This window comes from Pongo pygmaeus, chromosome 1, assembly GCF_028885625.2.
Source record: "Pongo pygmaeus isolate AG05252 chromosome 1, NHGRI_mPonPyg2-v2.0_pri, whole genome shotgun sequence".
NCBI classification, from domain to species: domain Eukaryota; kingdom Metazoa; phylum Chordata; class Mammalia; order Primates; family Hominidae; genus Pongo; species Pongo pygmaeus.
In genome coordinates this window covers 1,888,457-1,910,325 of record NC_072373.2, presented here as the reverse complement: position 1 = coordinate 1,910,325, position 21,869 = coordinate 1,888,457, and the positions used below count along the sequence as shown (strand labels likewise).

General features: G+C 49.5%; 2 protein-coding genes and 1 pseudogene across 8 annotated transcripts in view; 1 reads left to right on the top strand and 2 right to left on the bottom strand.

Annotated features, from left to right (window-relative positions):
• Positions 1-379: 379 nt before the first annotated feature.
• ZNF669 (zinc finger protein 669) overlaps positions 380-21,869 on the bottom strand; it is a 59,276-nt gene continuing 37,786 nt past the window's right edge. The window contains exons 1-4 of one of the 2 annotated variants that reach the window (XM_063665390.1): positions 7,034-7,412; positions 4,858-4,984; positions 4,602-4,662; positions 380-4,196 (exon numbers count right to left, since the gene is read on the bottom strand). In XM_063665390.1, the coding sequence (XP_063521460.1) occupies positions 3,251-4,196; positions 4,602-4,662; positions 4,858-4,984; positions 7,034-7,036 (1,137 nt within the window). In that variant the 5' untranslated portion in view covers positions 7,037-7,412 and the 3' untranslated portion in view covers positions 380-3,250. Of the gene's footprint in view, positions 4,197-4,601; positions 4,663-4,857; positions 4,985-7,033; positions 7,413-21,869 lie in introns of those variants that run through there. The other variant, XM_063665375.1, reaches the window with a different exon arrangement.
• On the top strand, positions 7,369-14,385 carry LOC129033436 (endogenous retrovirus group K member 8 Rec protein-like). Of its 6 annotated transcripts, none has more exons than XM_063665706.1 (4): positions 7,369-8,471; positions 8,817-9,003; positions 11,166-11,462; positions 12,868-13,095. In XM_063665706.1, exons 2-4 carry the CDS (start codon positions 8,929-8,931, stop codon positions 12,880-12,882), a joined length of 387 nt encoding a protein of 128 aa, XP_063521776.1. In that variant the 5' UTR covers positions 7,369-8,471; positions 8,817-8,928; the 3' UTR covers positions 12,883-13,095. The 6 variants fall into 6 exon arrangements, with proteins under 6 accessions (XP_063521776.1, XP_063521740.1, XP_063521754.1 ...); XM_063665670.1 differs by lacking the exon at positions 12,868-13,095 and adding an exon at positions 13,137-14,384 and having other exon boundaries at positions 8,354-8,471; positions 8,817-9,015; XM_063665684.1 differs by lacking the exon at positions 12,868-13,095 and adding an exon at positions 13,137-14,381 and having other exon boundaries at positions 8,354-8,471.
• On the bottom strand, positions 13,084-15,239 carry LOC129033431 (putative uncharacterized protein C1orf229; annotated as a pseudogene).

The window sequence follows — 21,869 nt, the reverse complement described above, 5'->3', positions numbered from 1 at the left end:
ATACACACACACACAAAGCACACACGCACACATACACATCTAAAAGACAGGGTTTCGTTCTATCACCCAGGCTGAAGTGCAGTGGCATGATCATATCTCACTGTAGCCTTAAATTCCTAGGCTCAAGCAATCCTCCTGCCTCAGCCTCATGAGTAGCTAGGAGTATAAGTGCGTACCACTACGTCTGGCTAATTTTTAAAATTTTTTGTAGAGACAGTGTCTCTCTATTTTGCCCGGGCTAGGCTGTAACACTTGGCTCCAAGCACCAAGCAATCCTTCTGCCTAGGACTCCCAAAGTGGTGGGATTATAAGCATGAACCATGTGTCCAGTCTGAAAATAAAAATACATTATATCAAAACTTCTGGAATGCAGTGAAAGTCTTGCTTAGAAATTTACAACGTTGAATGCATACATTACAAACAAAATTATACACCCAATGATGTAATCTTCTACTTTAGGTCACTAAAGAAAAAGAACAAATTCAGTCAAAAGAAATAAAAACAACAAGATGACAAGTCAATGGCACTGAAAATAGAAAATCAACAGAACTCAATAGAACAATAGCTGTTTCTTCATAAAGATCAACAAAATTGATAACTATCAAGCAAGCCTAACAAAAAGAAAAAAGAAATCACACAAATTACTATAAGGTGAGTACAAAAGCAATTGCAGTTTTTGCATCTTGGAATTTGCTGTTTGATACCGGAATACCCTCTTAAGTAAATGTGGTTATGTTATACATCATTTTAATGCTATCATATGTGACTGTGAGACTGAATGCTTCCTCCCTCAGATTGGTTACAACATATTGTCCTATCACAGTTCTCTCTCCTTCATTCAAAGTGAACTATCCAAATAACAGACAGAAATAATAAAGAATAAAGGGCAACAAATGCAAAGAACTCACGAGATGATACTCTATGATAAACTTTATGTACTTAGGAATTAATACCAACTCATTATTAGCAAAAAATAAACATCTTTACACCAAGAGTAGTTTTTCCTTTAATAAAAAAAGGTGGAATGTGTATAATGGACAAGGGATAACCAAAATTTGCCAAATGAGGCTAGTAAGAAAATTGCAACAATTAGCAATCATTATTCACTGGTCCATTAATCACGGAACAATACATACAAATTAAACTTACCCCACTGGGCACAGTGGCTCATGCCTGTAATCCCAGCACTTTGGGAGGCTGAGGGGGGCAAATCATGAGGTCAGGAGTTCAAGACTAGCCTAGCCAACATGGTAAAACCCTCTCTCTACTAAAAATACAAAAAATTAGCTGGATGTAGTGGTGGGCACCTGTAATCCCAGCTACTCGGGAGGCTGAGGCAGGAGAATTGCTTAAACCCAGGAGGCGGAGGTTGCAGTGAGCCAAGACCGCACCACGGCACTCCAGCCTGGGCAACAGAGTGAGACTCCGTCTCAAAAAAAAAATAATAAAATAAAAAAATTAAACTTACCTACATATTAGAAAAACATCAAAATTCAACCATGAATCCAACACATTATCAAATGAATAGACAAAAATTCTACCAACAAACTGAAGAAAATATCATTACTATGAAATTCAAGTACTGCTTAAAAAGCATTTACGGAACTCTCACCTCAAGGTTTTCCTGCAAAATAAGGTGAAATGCATACTCAAGACTCTTTAAGAATGAGCCACTGATAAAAACAATATACTTGTAATTTGTGTAACATTTCATACACGTACATTTTTTTCAAGCACCGCACGATAATTTGCATCAGGCTTTCCAAATTAGAAAAACTTCATTTATAGAACTTCTTTCCAGTGGGAGTTTTCACATGACTTTTCAAATAAATGTTAAAACTGAAAATATTCTTGCAGTTTCTAAATATTAGTTTTAATCCCGTGTACATTCTTGTATTTACAAGGTCCAGCTGCAGTGTGCATTTTCATATGTCCCTGAGTGGATATGAGAGAAATGAAACATTCCCACATTCTGGACATTCATAGGGTTTTTCCTCAGGAATGAGTTGATGTCTTCAAATGGAACTAAAACAACTGAAGGCCTTAACACAAATTTAAATTCAAAAGGCTCTTCTCCACTCTGAGTCCTCCCAAATCTTCGAAATAGGAAAATCTGAAAGCTTGACCACATTTCCTACATTCTTAAGGTTTTCTGAAGTATGAGCTCTTTCATGTTTATGAGGGAATGGGAAAGAGTAAATGCTTTATCACATTTCTTACATGCGTAAGGCCTTTTTTTTTGAGACGGAGTCTCACTCTGTTGCCAGGCTGGAGTGCAGTAGCACAATTTCAGCTCACTGCAACCTCTGCCTCCTAGGTTCAAGTGATTCTCCTGCCTCAGCCTCCTGAGTAGCTGGGACTACAGACACCCGCCACCATGCCCAGCTAATTTTTGTATTTTTAGTAGAGACAGGGTTTCACCATGTTGGCCAGGATGGTCTCGATCTCTCGACCTTGTGATCCACCCACCTCGGCCTCCCAAAGTGCTGGGATTACAGGCGTGAGCCACCACGCCCAGCCGCATAGGGCTTTTTTGAGATAGAGTCTCACTCTGTCACCAGGCTGGAGTGCAGTGGCACCATCTCAGCTAACTGCAACCTCCAACTCCCTGGTTCAAACGATTCTCCTGCCTCAGCCTCCTGAGTAGCTGGGATTACAAGCATATGCTGCCACACCCAGCTAATTTTTGTGTTTTTGGTAGAGACGAGGTTTCACCACATTGGCCAGGATGGTCTCAATCTCCCGACCTGATGATCCGCATGCACAGGGCTTCCCTGACTGCTGCGCACAGCTTTTTACGTCCTTGAAAAACAACTAAGACAACTGAAATGTGCCACCATGCCCAGCTAATTATTTTTTTAAATTTTATCTTATTTTTTGAGATGGAGTCTCACTCTATCACCCAGGCTGAAGTGCAGTGGTGCGATCTCGGCTCACTGCAAGTTCCGCCTCCCGGGTTCATGCCATTCTCCTGCCTCAGCCTCCCGAGTAGCTGGGACCACAGGCGCCTGCCGGCATGCCCAGATAATTTTTTGTATTTTTAGTAGAGACGGGGTTTCACCGTGTTGGCCAGGATGGTCTCAATCTCCTGACCTCGTGATCCGTCCGCCTCGGCCTCCCAAAGTGCTGGGATTACAGGCGTGAGCCACCGTGCCCGGCATTATTTTATTTTTTGTAAAGACAGGGTTTCACCATGTTGCCCAGGTTGTTTCACATTGTTTTAATCCAGGCTGGTTATGAACTCCTGGGCTCAAGCAATCCACACACCTTGGCCTCCCAAAGTGCTGGGATTATAGGCTGAGTCACTAGACCCAGCCTCTATATCATGACTTCTTTCATGGCGAGTAAGGTGACTGGAACGAGTGTAGGCTTTACCGCATTTCTTACATTCATAGGGTTTTTCTCCAGTATGAATTCTTTCGTGGAGGTGAAGGGAACTGAGGCGACTGAAGGCTTGATCACACTGTTTACATTCATAGGGTTTCTCTCCGGTATGAGTACTTCTATGGTTACAAAGGGAACTCAAACGACTAAAGGCTTTGCCACATTGTTTACACTCATAGGGTCTCTCTCCAGTATGAATGCTTCCATGGTAACGAAGGGAAGTGGAACAGCTGAAGGCTTTATCACATTTGGTACATTTATAGGGTCTTTCTCCAGTGTGAGTCCTTTCATGCGTCTTAAAAGAACAAGAAAATCTGAATGTTTTCCCACATTCCTTACATTCGTAGGGTTTCTCTCCAGTGTGAGTTCGTTCATGTATTAGACAAGAACCGGGAACAGTGAACGCTTTACCACACTGTTTACATTTATAGGGTTTTTCTCCTGTGTGAGTTCTCTGATGTCTTTCAACTGAATTGAGAAAATAAAAAGCTTTCCCACATATCGTACATTTATAAGCTGGATTTCCACTGTGCATTATCATGTGTCTTCTAACACCTGGAACAGAAACGAAGAATTTCCCACACTGTTCACATTTATATTGCTTCTCTCCATATGGTTTGTATCCTGAGTGAGCTAGGATGTGCCTATTAAGGAGGGAATGACGTACAAAGACTTTTCCACAAATACTGCATTCACATTGTTTTAGTCCAGTAGAAATGTTCTCGTTCAGATCAAGATTTGGAATTTGGCTGACAACTTCTCCATACTGACCACCTTCTTTGCTTTCACACAGTCTCTGTACCATATGATTTCTGTAAAAAAATGACAAGCACATTATTATTGGTTGGTTTATTAATAACTTTCTACTTATTAATAGGTCTTGGACTTACACTGCTACCAATATCAGGGAAAATACTTTTTTGCCATGACTGAATTATTTGAAAGTAAATGGGTTACTACTGAAAACACAGCTACCACCTGCACGGCTATGACCAAAATAGTACTATTCATATACACAGTTTTGTGGTACTATTTTCAAGTAAACTGTTTTGCAAACACTGACTGCTACATCGAAGTATGTTACACTTTGGGTGAAATTTTTCTAAAAATAAATAAATTTCAAGTGACTCTTATTTGTTTTGATTGCTTGTTTTTAAGTTTATGACATGCTAAGATTCCTTCAGAGGACTTTATTTCCTCTGCTCAGTGCAAATTACCTTATATCTTTCCCAGGTTTTTCGAAGTGATCTTCAATATTCTGGTCTTTCCATTTGCTTCCTAAAATGCAGACCCATAAAATTATCATGAATTATTACAAACTATAGAAACATTACTAGATTGAATTTTCATTGTACACAGTGCCCATGCCTGATTTATTCACCAAATCATTCCCTTGCCACATTCCAAATCACAAATAGCACTGATGATAGGGAAATACTTCTGTAATTAAGTGAAATGTGTTGTCATTCTTACCTACAGAAGCCAGGTTCCTGCAGGTTTCCTGCATCACTTCTCTGTAGAGATTCTTCTGAGAAGAATCTAGCAAAGCCCATTCCTCCTGGGTAAAGTTCACAGCCACATCCTCAAAAGCCACCGAGTCCTAGAACATTCCACACATGTGGATAGAAGGATGGGTGAGACTGACAGCACTGGGAATCTATACTCAATTCATAAGCTGTTTACATGATTCTATAATTTCCAAGCATTTATTCTATGACTTGATTGTCACAACTCTTACTCTGTTCACACATACTCCCTCCCACACAGCAGTACTAATGCTAGAATTGAACTATTCAAAAAGGCAACAGCAAAGTAGAAATACCCATCTTATTAGAGAATCCAGGGAGTAAGATGTGCTGCTAGGTTACCTCTTAATTTCAATTTGTACATTTCTAGTATCTGCCATAATAAAGTCCTACCTGATGTGCATAAGTGAGTTAATAATATCAGTCCTGAGATCACTTATTCTTAAAAATGTCTGCTCACAAAGTTCAATCTTTGTTTGTATTAGTAACTTACATTTTGAAAGGGATTCCACCAACCTAAGTAATAAGAATGACTCACTGCATCTAAATGGCTTATGCAATATATTTGCCAAAACTTTTTCTGCTAAAGGTCTATTATTTTGTGTCACTGCAGTGGTGCTTAGGGAACCAGACACCAAAACACAGTCTGAACACTAAGTGTTTAATGAGTTTCCCTGACAGACAATATTTTACATGTGCTGTCACTTGTTAATTGGGGAGTTGAGCCCATTCTATGTGATTACACCAAGAGAGAATAGGCTTATTAAATTTAATTGAGTAGTAAATAAAACCAATAATTGGTATTTAACAATACTAATACAACAATTTTTAAAATTTCTATTGCACAATGTCAAGGCAGAATGGAATATATGGCACGTTTTTTAAAATGACATTAATGTCACCACTTCCAGATGCTATTCCTGTGAAATCATATAAATTCCCAAATCAGGCTTTTTTAGGCAAGAAAAACTACTTTTTCATACCTAGTAAAAATGACAAATGTCTAATGATTTTTAGTCATCCAAAAAAAGAGTGATGGCTTGCCTAACATACTTTTAAGATTTTCAAACAAAAATATTCAGGACAGCACAGTATTAGCAGAGAGATGAGCAAGCAGACCAAGGGCTGAGGACACAACACCCTGTAAAGTTTTCACAGGGGGACCCCAACCTAAAGACATTTTGGTAATATGCACACTTAGGAAAGATGAAGAGAGGCACAAAGATTTTTTTACAGTAGAGTGTCAGATGGTTTATTCTCCGCTGTCCTCTCATGTAAAATGTTTGGAAACAGAAAAATATTTTGGCCGAGCGCAGTGGCTCACACCTGTAATCCCAGCGCTTTAGGAGGCCGAGGCGGGCGGATCACTAAGGTCAGGAGTTCGAGACCAACCTAGCCAACATGGCGAAACCCTGTCTCTACTAAAAATACAAAAATTAGCTGGGCTTGGTGGCGGGCGCCTGTAATCCCAGTTGCTCGGGAGGCTGAGGCAGGAGAATCGCTTGAACCCGGGAGCCAGAGGTTGAAGTGAGTGAGACTGCACCATTGCACTCCAGCCTGGCGACAGGGCGAGATTCCGTCTCAAAAAAAAAAAAAGAATATGGTTTGCTTCCTCATTAACTTTATCAAAGCCTCTCATTTACGCCCCTCCTGTGGACCCCAAACCACAAACCATGACTGCGGTGCCTGGTTTATGAATCGCCGTTTGCTCCAACACACCGTTTAACGTTTTAACAAAGCCTCAGCTTAATTTTAGGGGGAGAAAGGTGGGACTGGAAGCCCCATGAACCACAGCTCCTCCCATGCTGGAACCCCGCACACCTAGACAGCGAGTCGGGGCTCTCCCGCATCACCCTCTACCTGGGTGGGGGAGGCGCCGGGTTCCCGACAGGGCTCCGGCCGGCGGAAGTGGCGCCCGCAGGTACAGACAGGATGGAGGGGTTCCGCTGCCCGCCCCGCCCGGCCAGGCCTGGCCCTGAACAGAAGGGGACGGAGCCTCGGCTACGCCGCGGCGACTCGGTCCGCAGGTTCCGGAGCCGATGGCGTGGAGGCCCGAGTCGCACCACAGCAGGTTTCAACCAGCCCTCTTCTCCACTTCCGGAAGCCAGGCGCAGTCCACTCACCATTCCTCGGCCTCTCGGGTGTCCTGGCGTCAGCTAGGGATGTCCCAATACTCGCAGGTCACAGGGTGGCAGAGGCTGCTGCAGAGCCACCTGGGCCTCCCATAGCCAAGAAGTAGCAGCTGACACTAACAGGAAGATCCGGCTCTGGCGAAGGAGAGACAAACCACCCGCCAGCCAGATTCCGGAAGCCGCCCTCTCCTTTCCGGCGGCGCGCCTGATTGAACGGTCCCCACTCCAGCGCCCCTGATTGGATGGGGCTTCATGCCCCGCCCCCTCAGGCCCTGAGTGACAGGAGATTGCGATCTCACGTGAGGCTGGATGAGGCCAGAACGACCGCTTTTGGCCTAGCGGTTTGTAGGTGGTGCGTCCTTCCTGCGCTGGGATCTGACCATGCAAGAAGGACATTCACATTTAACCTGTATACAAGGTCATAGCTATTTGTGCATTATATATATATATAAATATAAAATTGGAAAAATATAATGACAGTTCTGTAACTGCCCAGGGGGTTCACCTTGCCGGCTACCTAGACAGCCGATTTCTCAAGACAGGGGAATAGCAATAGAGAAAGAGTAATTCACGCAGTGTCGGCTGTGCGGGAGACCGGAGTTTTTTTATTTTATTTTTTTGAAACAGAATCTTGCTCTGTCGCCCAGGCTGGAGTGCAGGCTCAGAGTTTTATGATTATTCAAATCAGTCTCCCTGAGCATTTGGGGATGAGTATTTAGAAAGTTTATTTTGCCAACGTTGGGGATGCATGTGCATGACGCAGCCTCAGGATGTCCTGATGACATGTGCCCAAGGTGGTCAGAGCACAGCTTGGTTTTGTTGGAGAGAAATGCTCGTGCGGCAAAGTGAAACCAGCACTCAAGCGGAAGTTTTCTCAGAAACGCAATTTACTTCTGCAGAAACGTGCTGCTCGCATCAGTCGCGATCGCAAGAGCACACTGAACAAAGGAAAGCAGGGGTTTTTATTCCTAACGCAGTCCCTACCTCTGGCATGGGCTCTGGCCGGGTCAGACCGCACGATCTAAACTGACCCGGTTGGCTATTTGTGAATATTTTCCCAAATAAGGAAGGGGGAAGCGGGATGTGAGTTACAATGGTGGGACGTGCGGTTTCCAAGGGAGAAATGGGTGCAGGGCAGGTAACCAAGGGAACAAATGTGAGTTATTGATTAGAACTGACGGGAAGTTTGTTTACAGTAACTAAAGGCAAGGAGGCATGGAGAACAAGAAAGTTGAGTTCGAAAACAAAAAACAAGAACGTTAACATGCCAAACCTTGGAAGAGAAACTGACTGTATCTGACAGCTTTATACATTTTAGGGAGACGGGAGACATCAATGAACATATGTAAGATGAACACTGGTTTGATCCGGGACAACCTGAAGCAAAAGCGGGTCAACTCGAAGCCAGGAGGGGGCTTCCAGGTCACAGGTAGGTGAGAGACAAACGGTTGCATTCTTTTGAGTTTCTGATTAGCCTTTCCAAAGGAGGCAATAAGATATGCATTCATCTCAGTGAGCAGGGGATGACTCTGAATAGAATGGAAGGCAGGTTTGCCCTAAGCAGTTTCCACATTGACTTTCCCCTTTAGCTTAGTGATCTGGGGGGCCCAAAACATTTTCCTTTCCAATTTCCCCCTTTTCTTTTAAAAATATTTTGGAGAAAGCATTTTAGAAGAAAATCAGTCTCTGGTCCCAGGTTTTGTCTGATCTCTCATGGAGTAGCTGGGATTACAGGCACGCGACACCACGCCTGGCTAATTTTTTTTTTTGGTAGAAATGGGGGTCTCCCTCGGTTGCCCAGGCTGGTTTCTGGTGCCCAACGCGGGGCTCCCCGTTATCTCTACAAATAATCCAGTGAAGGAACACCAGAGCGTGGAAAGTGGAGGATGACTGACCAAGGACGCCCGAGTACGTTTTCACTTCAAGCTCTACGGGAAGCAGGGCGCTCGGAAAATTCCAGGGTGAGGCTGAGAGTAAGTTTGCTAAGTAAGCCTTATGCGGCAGTTACTGCGCCGCGGAGGGGTAATTGTGAGTACCCAAAATCTCCCACCTTTGTTCTATCTGGTAAAAAAGTATTCTCTTTGGTTCCCGGAATATGGAACCATGAATGTAAAAGACTGGGACAAGGTCGGATCAGACTTAAAACGAGCACAACAAGAGGGTCACGATATTCCCTTCTTGCTTGGTCTGTGCGGTCCGCAATTAAAACAGCACTGGAGCCCTTCCACACTGAGGAGGAAGAGGAGGAGTTTCAGGATGACATAGAAAAGTTTAATAACCAGGAGTCTAATTATCAGCAAAGTCAACCATCACAGTCTAGTTTAAAAAAGGGCGAGAAACGGGAAGATATACATGCTAATCTCCAAAAACTTATAAAATAAACAGTGCCACCTACTTCGCCTTTAGGGGAAGGTCTGGAATGGCCACCTCCGGCTCAGCCTTACGAATTTTTGGAACTGGAGCCTGAGACGGGCTTGCCGCTCCCATTGTTGCAGGCCCCGCCAATAACTATGGCGAAGGGAAGCTTCAGGCTCGCCCAACAGCCAATTACGATCAGGGAATGATCCAGGCTTGCCCACCTGTTAATTGTGGTAGAGGAATGCTGCGAGCCAGTCCAAATACAAATTATGGCACAGGGACAATCCCGTCATCCATTCGCCAGGCATGAGAAATGGGGGATTTGGATGCTTTGCTGAGGAGCCCTGAGAACATGCTCAAACAAGCTGGCAGCCATTTCCTTTTAAAATATTAAAATACTTAAAGCAAGCAAAATTGGACAATATGGGCCAAATTCTCCTTATGTTCATTCCTTGTTACAATCTGTGGCTTATAACAGGCATTTAATACCTATGGATTGGGAGGCACTAGCCCAATCCACTCTGTCCCCCTCTGAATTTCTCCAATTTAAAACCTGGTGGACAGATGAAGCAACAAATCAGGCACGCAGAAATGCTCAAGCCCAACGTCCCGTTAATATCACATCTGATCAATTGCTTGGAATCGCATGGGGTACTCTAAATCAACAGAATGGTAATGGGTGATGAGGCTGTTGATCAGGTCAGAACTATATGCCTAAGAGCCTGGGAAAAAATTCACGACCCTGGTACTACATATCCTTCTTTTAACTCAGTTCAACAGGGTCCAAGGGAGCCTTATCCAGATTTTATCGCCCGTTTGCAAGACGCGGCTCAAAAGGCTATTTCGGATTTTCATGCCAGGAAAGTGATTGTTCAGCTGCTTGCTTATGAAAATGCTAATACAGAATGTCAGGCAGCAATTAGACCTATTACGGGAAAGGCAGATCTAAATGATGAAAAACTTTAAGTGAATACATTAAAGCCTGTGATGGTATTGGGGGGCACTTGTATAAGGCCAGCCTTCCTGCTCAGGCAATGGCTGGACTAAGAGTAACAAAAAACACATGAGTGTTCCCCGAGTCTTGCTGTAATTGTGGACAGATAGGACATACAAAAAGAGAGTGTACAAAGAGCCAAAAAAGGCAAAACTCAGGACCGGGCGCCAATTCAAAATGGGGCATTCCCCATTCAGGACGGGACATCCCTGACTCCAAATGGAGTGTTCCCAAATGGACTGAGGCAGGTTTCAACCAGCCCTCTTCCCCACTTCGGGAAGCCAGCCGCAGTCCAGGAAGGTCCCAACGGGAGTTTATGGCCCATTGCCAAACGTCACGGTGGGACTTATACTGGGAAGGTCCAACTTCAACTTAAAGGGAATTCAAGCACATACCGGAGTAGTGGACTCTGATTGCCGGGGAGAAATTCAAATTGTTGTCTCCTCCACTGTTCCCTGGAGTGCTAATCCAGGTGACAGAATAGCTCAACTGTTGCTTTTGCCGTATGTTAAGTTAGGAGAAAGCTCAGAAAAAAGAACAGGAGGATCTGGAAGCACAAATTCAGCAGGCAAAGCTGCCTATTGGGTAAATCAAGTCTCTGACAATAGACCTATTTGTATGGTCACTATTCAAGGAAAACAATTTGAGGGTCTGGTCAACACAGGAGCAGATATGTCTATCATAGCTCTTTATCAATGGCCAAAAAACTGGCCCAAACAAAAGGCCCCAGTGGGTCTTGTTGAGGTCGAGGATTTGCTTGTATCTCACCAGGAGAGAATCAGCCTCCTGTCTGGGTACCCACAAGACATCTTAAGCTGTGCCATGAGCCAGAGTCCAACGAAGAGGAAAAGACCTCGGAATGTCTCTGCACCCCCAGTTCGTCAGACGGCTCAGATGAACATCTCTGTTGAGCAGATGGAAACCAGTAAAACTCCCCAAGCGACTCCACCAACCTGGGGGCAGATGAAGAGACTAGCTCACATTGCAGAAGAGAACCTGAGGTCTCAGAACAAGCCGCTGACCACCAGTAACCTAATGGTAGCTATGATGGTGGAAATCTCCTTGGTGGTGAGTCTTCCCGTAGCAGAGGAAGATCAAAATTACACTTATTCGGCCTACATTCCATTCCCACCACTGATGAGGCCTGTTACATAGTTAGACGCCCCAGTGGAGGTTTATGTTAATGACAGTGTCTGGATGCCTGGACCAACAGATAACCGAGGTCCTACTCATCCAGAGGAGGAAAGAATGTTAATGAAAGTTTCTATTGGTTATCGCTGTCCCGCCAACTGCCTGGGGCCAGCAGCAGGATTTTTAAATTATGATACACAAAGTTGGATGGTTTATGTTCCTGCACATAATGGATCAAAAGCCCTTATTCATGTAATCAGTGGAAGAACATGTCAATCTTTGGACACTATTAAATACCTTGAGCATGGCTATGTTATGACACATCACTAGATTAGTTAATTTAAACCTAATAAGAACCTCCTGTCATTAAATGGTCTGAAAAGCTACAGGTGCTAACCTGGGAAGATTGTATTGCAAACAGTGCTGCTGTACTACAAAATAATTCCTATGGAATCATCATTGATTGGGCCCGCAGGGGACACTTTGCAACAAATTGTACTGGACAGAGCGAAGATTGTAGAGAGACTACTTTTGCAAACGACTACCCAGATAATGCACCAAAATTACGTAGAAGAATTGAAACAAATTACCCTATTAAGTGGGAGGAGAACGGTATGGCTCCTCCAAGCCCAAAAATGATTGATCCAATTATAAGCCTAGAACATCCAGAATTGTGGAAATTAATGATGGCTCAAACCCCAATTCGGATTTGGAAAGCAGGATGTAAAACAGAGACCCATAGTAAAACACTTCATCTGTTGTAGCCATGACCTCTAATCGGACGGTCCCATTGCAGAGTTGTGTTAAACCTCCTTTTATGTTGGCAGTGGGAAAAATTAATATCCTACCTGACTCTCAAACCATATCATGCCTCAACTGTCGTCTTTTTACCTGCATTAATTCTACCTTTAATAAAGATAATAGCATTTTACTGGTTAGGGCCCAAGAAGGAGTTTGGATACCTGTTTCCCTCAATAGACCTTGGGAGGCCTGTCCCTCCATACATATTATTACTGAAGTACTAAAAGGAATACTTAATAGACCAAAGAGATTCCTATTTACTTTAATAGCTGTGATCCTGGGCCTTAGAGCTGTCACAGCTACTGCTGCTGCTGCTGGTGCTGCTTTGCACTCTTCTATTCAAACTGTGGACTTTGTGGATAGTTGGCAGAAAAATTCTTCTAAGCTTTGGAATTCCCAAAGCCAAATAGATCAAAAATTGGCAAATCAAATTAATGATCTCCATCAAACAGTAATTTGGATGGGAGATTGGATTATGATTGGGGCATAGAATTCAAATGCAATGTGATTGGAATACTTCTGACTTTTGTATTACTCCTAGCTCTTATGCCACTGAACACCATTGGGAGAAGATTAGACGTCACCTACAAGGAAAAGAAGATAATTTAACATTAGATATTGCTAAACTGAAAAAACAACTTTTTGAGGCATCTCAGGCTCATCTCAGCCTGTTGCCTGGAGCCGATATTCTTACTGGAGCCGCTGATGGCCTTTCTAACACTAATCCTTTAAAGTGGATTAAAACCATAGGTGGATCAACAATTGCAAATTTTATTTTGGTTTGTGTCTGTTTATGCTGTTTGTTTTTAGTCTACAGATGCAGACGGCGCCTTGGGAGAGAAGCCAGACACAGTGAACGAAATAGCAATGGCAGTTATTAATTTAAAAAAAATTAATAGAGCCGGGCGCGGTGGCTCACACCTGTAATCCCAGCACTTTGGGAGGCCGAGGTGGCCGGATCACGAGGTCAGGAGATCGAGACCATCCTGGATAACACGGTGAAACCCCGTCTCTACTAAAAATATAAAAAATTAGCCGGGCGCGGTGGCGGGCGCCTGTAGTCCCAGCTACTCGGGAGGCTGAGGCAGGAGAATGGCGTGAACCCGGGAGGCGGAGCTTGCAGTGAGCCAAGATCCCACCACTGCACTCCAGCCTGGGCGACAGAGCGAGACTCCGTCCCAAAAAAAAAAAAAAAAAAAAAAAATAGAGACAAAAAAAAGGGAGACATGTGGGAAAGAGAGTTTCTGGAATGCCAGATGAGTTGGTCTCCCCTGCGTGAGACATCCATGGCGAGCCATGGGCGGCCTCTGAGGAGTAAAGTCTCCTTTTTGCCTTCACGGCTTTCTGCATGCCGCAGGTGCTGGCGGAGATAACACTCCCTTGAAGCAGTGGCTCCTCCTGAAACCCACTCCCACCCATTTCAGTCCGGATAAGTTAAAGATCTTAAGTAGTTTAGACACACGCCTTTGCTAGAGGAAATTCACAGAAACCGCCACTGCTATACATCTTATTGAATGACTCACGAGTCCTCCTTCATTGATTAATCCTCTTCCTCATCCCTTCTTACCCCTCCCATTTGCCCTAAGAACAAAGAGCTTGTAAACCAATAAATTGGGTGGAGGCCGAGAGCTCCGGGCCGCGAGCAAGCCTCCGACGCTCCTGTCCCCTGGACCCGCCCGGTTAACTGCTGTTCTGTCTCTTTCTAAATCCTTTGTCTCCGCTGGACTCGGGGTACCCGCCGGGTGGCGTGGGGCTGGTTTCCCCAACAGGTCCCGAACTCTCCTGGACTGAAGCGCTCCTCCCGCTTCAGTCTCCCAAATGGTTGGGAAGACAGGCGTGAGCCCCCGCGCCGGGCCAAGGGGCCGCTTAGGACCGACCTTTTCCCCCGACGACACACCCTCGTCCCCCAGCCTCGCGCCGGACACGGCGCCGCAGCCCCAGCGCGCGGGGGTGGAGAGAACTGCGGGGCAGGGGCGCCCCGTGGGTCCCGCGGTCACGCCAGGTCGCTCGGCCGCACTAGTGGGTCCCCGGGCGGGCGCAGGGCCGGGTTTCGGGGACGCGCGGGCGCGCGACGGGCCCGGGGCGCCGGGAGGACTCGGGCTCACAGTCGCTCCCGCTCCGGAAAGTTTGCGGCGGCTGCCCCGGGAGGGCCTTCGGCGGGAGGAGGCGGCGCCGCCAGGTGGCCGGAGCCGGAGGGGTCCGTCCGCTCCCGCAGCCTAGGAGCGCGCCCTCCCCGCCGGCGCCGGGGCCCGTGGTCCGTGGTGGGGGCCGCACCCACCGCTGCTCGGCCGGGGCCGTCTGGGCTGGCGCCGCCTTGGAGTCCGTAGGCACCGCGCGTGGTGCGGGCAGCGGCCGGGGAGGAAGGACCCAGCGAGCCCGGGGAGGGCCGGGGTCCTGCGGGCGGAGGCGCCGCGGGGAGGGCGTGGGGTCAGGGCCCGCGCGGCGCTGCTTCTGCTCCCGAAGACTGCGGTCGGAGCTGGCGCAGCGGGGTGTGTGGCTCCCGGAGCCCGGGGCCGCAGCGGGCAGTGACGGAAGTGGCCTCCGCAGCCGCGTCCCCGGGCCCAGCTCAGGGACGGCTTCGGCTGAAGCAGGAGGACGGCGTTTGGAGGGTGGGGTGGGCGCGTCTTCTCAGCGGCCGGCGTGGACTGACGGCCGCCACTGCCCCCACGCTGCCCTCGTGCCCGGGGTTCTAAGAAGTCGAATGCCAGGAGGAGGCGAGGGGGCACACGGCCCAGGCTTGGGAGGCCGCTGGCGGTCCAGGTCCCGCAGGATGTGAAGGATTTTCCAGGAGGGCCCTGGGCCCAGGGGCTGGAGGGCGCACAGGCCCATCTTGCACAGGAGCCACGGCCCCCGCCTTAGCTGGGCGGAGCAATTCCCGTGCCGCCACCCCTTCCCCGCCCGGCCATGCTCGGGTTCCAGGCGGGCTGCTGCAGGGGGCCTGATCCGGGGGACAATCGGCTCCTCACCCCGGCAAGGGCCCCACCTCGGCCGCTGACAGCCTCGCAGGGAGGCCCCAGCGATGAGCAAGGGGGCTGGCGGGAAGACGGGAGGCCCCGCCGGCCTGAGTCCTGGACAGGTGATTGGCAGGTGAGTGAGCTGGAGTGCAGCGTGCCTGGCTGGGGGCCAGGGAAGATCTGCCAGGACCTCAGGGGCTGCAGGCTGCCAACTGCCCACCCCAGCTCTGGATGCCCTACTCGAACCTCAGTTTCCTCACCTGCCAGGAAGGACCCGTATGTCAGGGGTGTTTTGACGATTAAACTGGACAATCCTAATAAACTCTCGTTAGCCCTCCTTGGCTGCACATCTTTACTTTTCTGACTTTGTTATGAAACTCCGGAATGCCTGCAGGTGGGGAGGCAGGCAGGCCAGACCTTGGCCCCTGGCTGAATTGTCCCTTCTGGGCGCCCCCACTCCTCCTAGGCCCTTTAAAAGCACATACTTAGCGAAACATCTGGACCTCAGAGAGCCTCAGAGAACTTTGTGCATTTCCAAAACCAAAATGCTTTCTTCCCTGACCCCATGTTCTCATCATACTCCAAAACCCAAATTCCTTGGGCAGCCAGCTTCAGAAAAGGGCCTCAATTTGATGCTTGTCCTCTGGGACCCACCCAGGGCCCTTTTGATGGAGCATCATTCCACCTCCATCCCCACCCCCTTCCCCCCGAGGCTTCCCCCAGTACACTGGGGGCTCTTAACTCTAGCGACCTGGATCTGGCCACTAGACTCCTAAGGCAGGGGACGGGGAACACAGTTCCCCCAGCAGACTGGCCTAGCCACGGCCTGATGAACAGTGATCTCTGGGCAGGAGACCCAGGACAGGAAATATCTCCGCCCTCTATTTCAGACCTTCTAGCCTTTGGGGTGAAATCACCTCATGCCACGGTAGGAAAAACTGAGGCACAGGGCCAGTGAGCAGCAAAGTCAGGGAGACTGTGACTGGGAAACATGCCCAGGTGCTGAACAGCCCTTCCAGGGTGCCACAGCCTTTGGGCTGTTCTTGGCATGTGGCACCCTGGTTGGGTCAGCACCTTGTGGGGTGGGGGTGCTGGTAGGAGCAGGTGCTGTGGGACCCACAGCAGGAGGGGAACATTTTCACCCTATGCTGGCACAGCAGTTTTGTTCTCTGATGTGTGTGATGGGAAAAAAATCAAAAGAAGAATAACACTTTATGACACTTTCCAATGAGAAGTTTCCATGTCCATAGTAAAGTTTTCTGGGAGTGTAGCCTTGCCTGTTCATTTATATGTTATCTGTGGAAGGCTGCGGCCATGCCGCAACTGCAGGGCCCCGTCCTTGGGACGGGTGCATTAACAAAGTTGAAAATATTGACCCTTGGCTCTTTAGGGAGTTTCCAGCCCATGCCTGGTTTTGAGCACTGTCTGCTGAGACCCAGGCTCTGGGCTGGCTCCTTCCTCACTCAGGGCTCCAGTGGCCTCTGCTGGTGTGCCTGTAAAGTGGGGGTGCCATGGGGCCTCCCTGTGGGGGTGTTGAGTCCTGCAGTGCCAGGTTTTGGGGTCCCTGCATCACAGTTGACCATCTCACTGGCAGAGATCCTAGTGTCTGATTCTGGCCAGTAGGAATATTTACTCTTAACCAATGGGGACACCTTGAAGCTGAGCTGCCACTCACCCAGCAGTGGTCCCATGACACCCCTTGTCTGGGTCAAGGTTGGGGCAGGGCTGGTGTCCTGAACTGCATCCTGATGTTCAGCAGCGGTGGCTGCTGGTGCTCAATGCTTTGGAGAGAACGCTGAGGCCAATAGCTGCTGGCAGCAGCTCACCCAGGTTGTGTGTACTGTGCCTTTCTGTGTGCGAGTGACAGGTGAGTGCCTGCGGGAGTCATGCCAGGCTGCTTGGAGGGGGCCAGATGTTAAAGTTCCCTGAGCAGCTGTGTGGTCCAGGAGCAGCCAAGGGGTCTCTGGAGGTGTGGCTGCCACAACCCTACCCTGAAGGTCTTGCTTGTCATTGGTGGAGAGGAGAGGACTCACAGGAGGTGCTGCCTAAGGGACTCCATTTCCATCTGTGAGGGGCCCCTAGGGTCCTCCTGGGGCGAATCAGAGACTGAGCCCTTGGGATGAAAGTCCCTTTTCTGAGCTGAGAAGCAGCAGGCACTGGGGCGTGGGCTGCCTCAGGGCCCCCGCCCACTAGCACCCTCTCCTGCACTGCAGCTGCCCTATCCTCAGGAGGTGAGGAAGATGGGAGGATGAGGCTAAGACACAGGCTGGCCGGGGGTGAGGCCTGCTGCTACCCAGCAAGCCCAGGCCTCAACAGGCAGGTGAGGGACTGAGGCCTGGGGCATGACCTCCCTAAGTCACCTCAGGGTGGAGGAGCTGGGCCACCTAGATGGGTCTGTATGCCTGGCCCTGGGCTCTGGGTAGCAGGCTGGGGGTGGGAGGGGACACCCATGCTGCAGATGGGGAGACTGAGGCGCAGGGCTCTGAGGGCTCCAGGAGCAAGGAGGAGGCCAGGGCTGGCCCGCGGGCACTTTGGTGTTGATCCTGGGTGAGGTGGACCCCTGAAGATGTGAGTACAGCAGAGCTCAGGTGGCTGCAATGGGGTGAATGGATCCAGGTGGTAAGGGCACCAACAGATGACTGCCACAGCCCAGTGCGGGGAGGGTGTCTATGCAGGGCTGTAGATTAGTGCCAGCAGGGTTTGGGTTTCCCAGCAGTTGGCTGTGGGTGTGAGACAGCAATCAGGTGGACAATGCCCAGGGGTTCTGGCTTGGAACAGAGGCTGGTGCACTTTGCTCAGCTGTAGATGGCCTGGGTGGGGAACTGGGACTTGGCTTTGGAGAAGCCAAGAGATGTGCACGTGCGAGTGAGTGTCATCCTGGGATGGACACGGTGGGGGGACGTCACACAACCTGGGGACCAGTGGTGCACGGGCTGAGCTCCCATGCCCGCTGGAGTGGAGCAGGCAAGGAGGTGAGGAGGAGCCAGCCCGGGAGAAGGAAGTCAGGGGAAGCCCAGGGATCTCTCTCACTGGGATCTCTGTCAGTGAGACGGTCAACTGTGTTGCAGGCACCCCAGGGGGCCAGAGGCCAGGACAGCAGTGGATCCTGGGATAGGATGAGAATTCTTTTGGCTGTGCTATCCCTATTGCTCCTACTCCTGACCACATACTCCGGTACTCTCACCCTGAGTCCTTGCTTCCCCCGCCTACCTGACCATCCCAGATAGGAGTTAGGCATTTTCATCCCATGTGGGCTTGGGCTGTGAGGGTCCCGGGACAGCAGCATTTCAGAAGGCACTGTCTGGCCGTGGATAGCATTGTTGAGTCACCGCGGTTGCCCGGTCCTGAGAAAGAGCCCCTGGTGCAGTTTCCTAGGCTCTGACTGTCTCCTGGGGTCTCTGCCTCTCACCCCGGGAAGCCTGGGAGGGCAGCTCAGAGCTCTGGGAGGTGCCTCTTCCCAGCATCTGTCCACACTGTGCTCACTAGTGCCTTGGCGTCATCCCGAGAGGTGGGCATATGTCCCTGTGGGTGGGTGACAGCAAGGTCATCATGGGAAGGGGGCATATCCCTGTGGGTGGGTGACAGCAAGGTCATCATGGGGAAGGGTTATCTTCCTCCTGGGCCCCTGGTGCCCCCTCCTGGGGGATGACAGTTCAGCATTTCCAAGAGTCTTGGCAGGAAGGCCGCCCCCAAACCAGTCCTTAGGAAGGAGAAAACCGTTGGGCTGAGGGTAGAGGCTGCAGCAGCCCTGGACACCAGAAGGGGGCAGAGGTGGGCCCTCCTGGATGCCATCCTCACCCGGTACCCACCAAGCCCTGGAGCTCTACAGAGGGAGGCCTAGGGGCACAGATTCTAGTGGGCCATCGCTGCCCAGCCGTCTCTGAGGCTCCCAGTTCTCCAGGCAGCCGGATTTCCCCTTCTGGTAAACTGTTCCCAAGGCCTGTCCCGGTTCATGCACCCAGCTGGGTCCTGGGCCTTCTCCTGGTGGGCCTGCCTCAGTGTGCTTCCTTGGGCAGGTGGGTACTCCGCTGGCAGATGACTTTATGACCTGAAGGCCTCAAGGCCAAGGTGGAGCACCCTGGACCTCTCAGCAGGAGCTGCCAGTTGGAGGAAGCAGACAGGGAGGGGACACATGGCCCAGCTCTGAGAAAGCCTGAGATAGGGGAACATGATGTCGGGGCTCCTGGGAGCCTCATCTACTTAGGCAGGGGTCTTTGAAAGGCCAACACTCCCTACACAGGAGGAAAAACCGAGATTGCAGGCGAGGGCAAGGTTGGAAGGGCGTCGGGTCAGATGGGCCTCTGCTCCCCACCTTGGCTACGGCCTCCCCATGCACTCTGCCAGCAGGGACCCCACTGGACTCAGCTCCAGTGGGTGGACAGGAACCAGCTTGTGGTGCCAGACACCAACACCATTTGCTTCTGATGCCTGAGCATGGGCAACTCTACTCCCTCCATCCGGCTGAAGAGCCAGAAGAAGTTCTGTGGAAAGCATCACACGCGACCATCGAGGTGGGCCTGGAGGGTGGTGGGGGCAGGGCTGCCATCCTCTCTCACCCTTCCACTTGGAGCCGAGGCACCAGCAGTAGAGTCTGGTTATGAAGAGTGCGGTGCCTTCAGACTGCTGTTTTCCACCCGTGTCATGAAGAACAAGCTCGGCAGCATCCAGCAAACTTACATGCTGGACAGGCTGTGTGTGGGCTGTGGTCTTCTGGCAGGGAGCATGAAGTGAGGTAGCCCTAAGCCCAGGTGGGCCCCCTCAACATGCTTTCCTCACCAGCCCCTTCTGCTAGGCAGCGAGGTGCAGCTCCATGGCAGGTGTACAGCGCCTTAGCACATGGAGGTGAATGGCAGCAAGGCGGGCCTCACTGTTCTCAAGGTGGGCACCACCATTGGCTGGGTACAGTGTGGACAGCACGCCCTACTTCACTGTTCTCAAGATGGGCACCACCATTAGCTGGGTACAGTGTGGACAGCATGCCCTACTTCACTGTTCTCAAGATGGGCACCACCACTGGCTGGGTACAGTGTGGACAGCACGCCCTCCTTCACTGTTCTCAAGGTGGGCACCACCATTGGCTGGGTACAGGGTGGACAGCACACCCTACCTCACTGTTCTCAAGATGGGCACCACCATTGGCTGGGTACAGGGTGGACAGCACACCCTACCTCACTGTTCTCAAGATGGGCACCACCATTGGCTGGGTACAGGGTGGACAGCACACCCTACCTCACTGTTCTCAAGATGGGCACCACCATTGGCTGGGTACAGGGTGGACAGCACACCCTACCTCACTGTTCTCAAGGTGGGCACTACCCCTGGCTGGGTACAGGGTGGACAGCATGTCCTACCTCACTGTTCTCAAGGTGGGCACCACCCCTGGCTGGGTACAGGGTGGACAGCATGTCCTACCTCCCTGTTCCCAAGGTGGGCACCACCATTGGATGGGTACAGGGTGGACAGCGTGCCCTACCTCACTGTTCCCAAGGTGGGCACCACCATTGGCTGGGTACAGGGGAATGGGCAGGCTAGAGGCCTCGCTTCACTAAAGTCTTCACTTCATGGGTAGATTTCATTGAAATCTACTAGCATTATAGAATTTTTGGAGTAACCTATGAAAGACAAAATTATGTTGGAAGGCTGAAGCGGGAGGATCACTTGAGTCCAGGAGTTTGAGACCAGTCTGGGAAACGTAGTGAAACCCCGTCTCTACAAAAAATACAACAATCCCAGCACTTTGGGAGGCCGAGGCAGGCTGATCACGAGGTCAGGAGATCGAGATCATCCTGGCTAACACGGTGAAACCCCGTCTCTACTAAAAATAAGAAAAAATAAAAAAAAATTAGCCTGGCGTGGTGGCTGGCGCCTGTAGTCCCAGCTACTTGGGAGGCTGAGGCAGGAGAATGGTGTGAACCCGGGAGGCGGAGCTTGCAGTGAGCCAAGATCATGCTACTGCACTCCGGCCTGGGCGACAGAGCGAGACTCCGTCTCAAAAAAAAAAAAAAAAGAGCTGGGTGTGGTGGCGGCATGTACCTGTAGTCCCAGCTACTCAGGAGGCTGAGGTGGGAGGAATTTTCCTGCTTGAACCCAGGAAGTCGAGGCTTCAGTGAGCCCAGATGGTGCCATTGCACTCCAGCCTGGGAGCCAGAGTGAGACCTGTCTCAGAAAAAAAAGGTACCAGCAGGAAACAAAATTCTGTGCACTGAGTAGTTCTCCAGGATATGAACTTGTTGGTTCATCTAGAACCTGCTATGAACCAAAGTCTGAAATTAGATGTGGTTTCTCCTAAAGAATGTGTCGATTCATAAAAGTGGGAATCACTCCTGTGACTGTCTCTCATAATTGGTTCAAAAACATTTGCTTTTCTCTCTGCAACTTTGTATATTTTTAAGTTAATTAAATCTTTTTACTATGATATGTGTATTTATCCTATTTCATCTTGGGTTTACCTTGATAATTTGTGCCTCATGAGATATTTATTCTGAATTTGTAGTATTCCATAGTTTCCATGTTTTTAGGTTTTCTGGGCAGTCGACATGGAAGATTTATGAGGGTAGGGCTTTGGTGTCATCAGTGAATGACCAAGAGT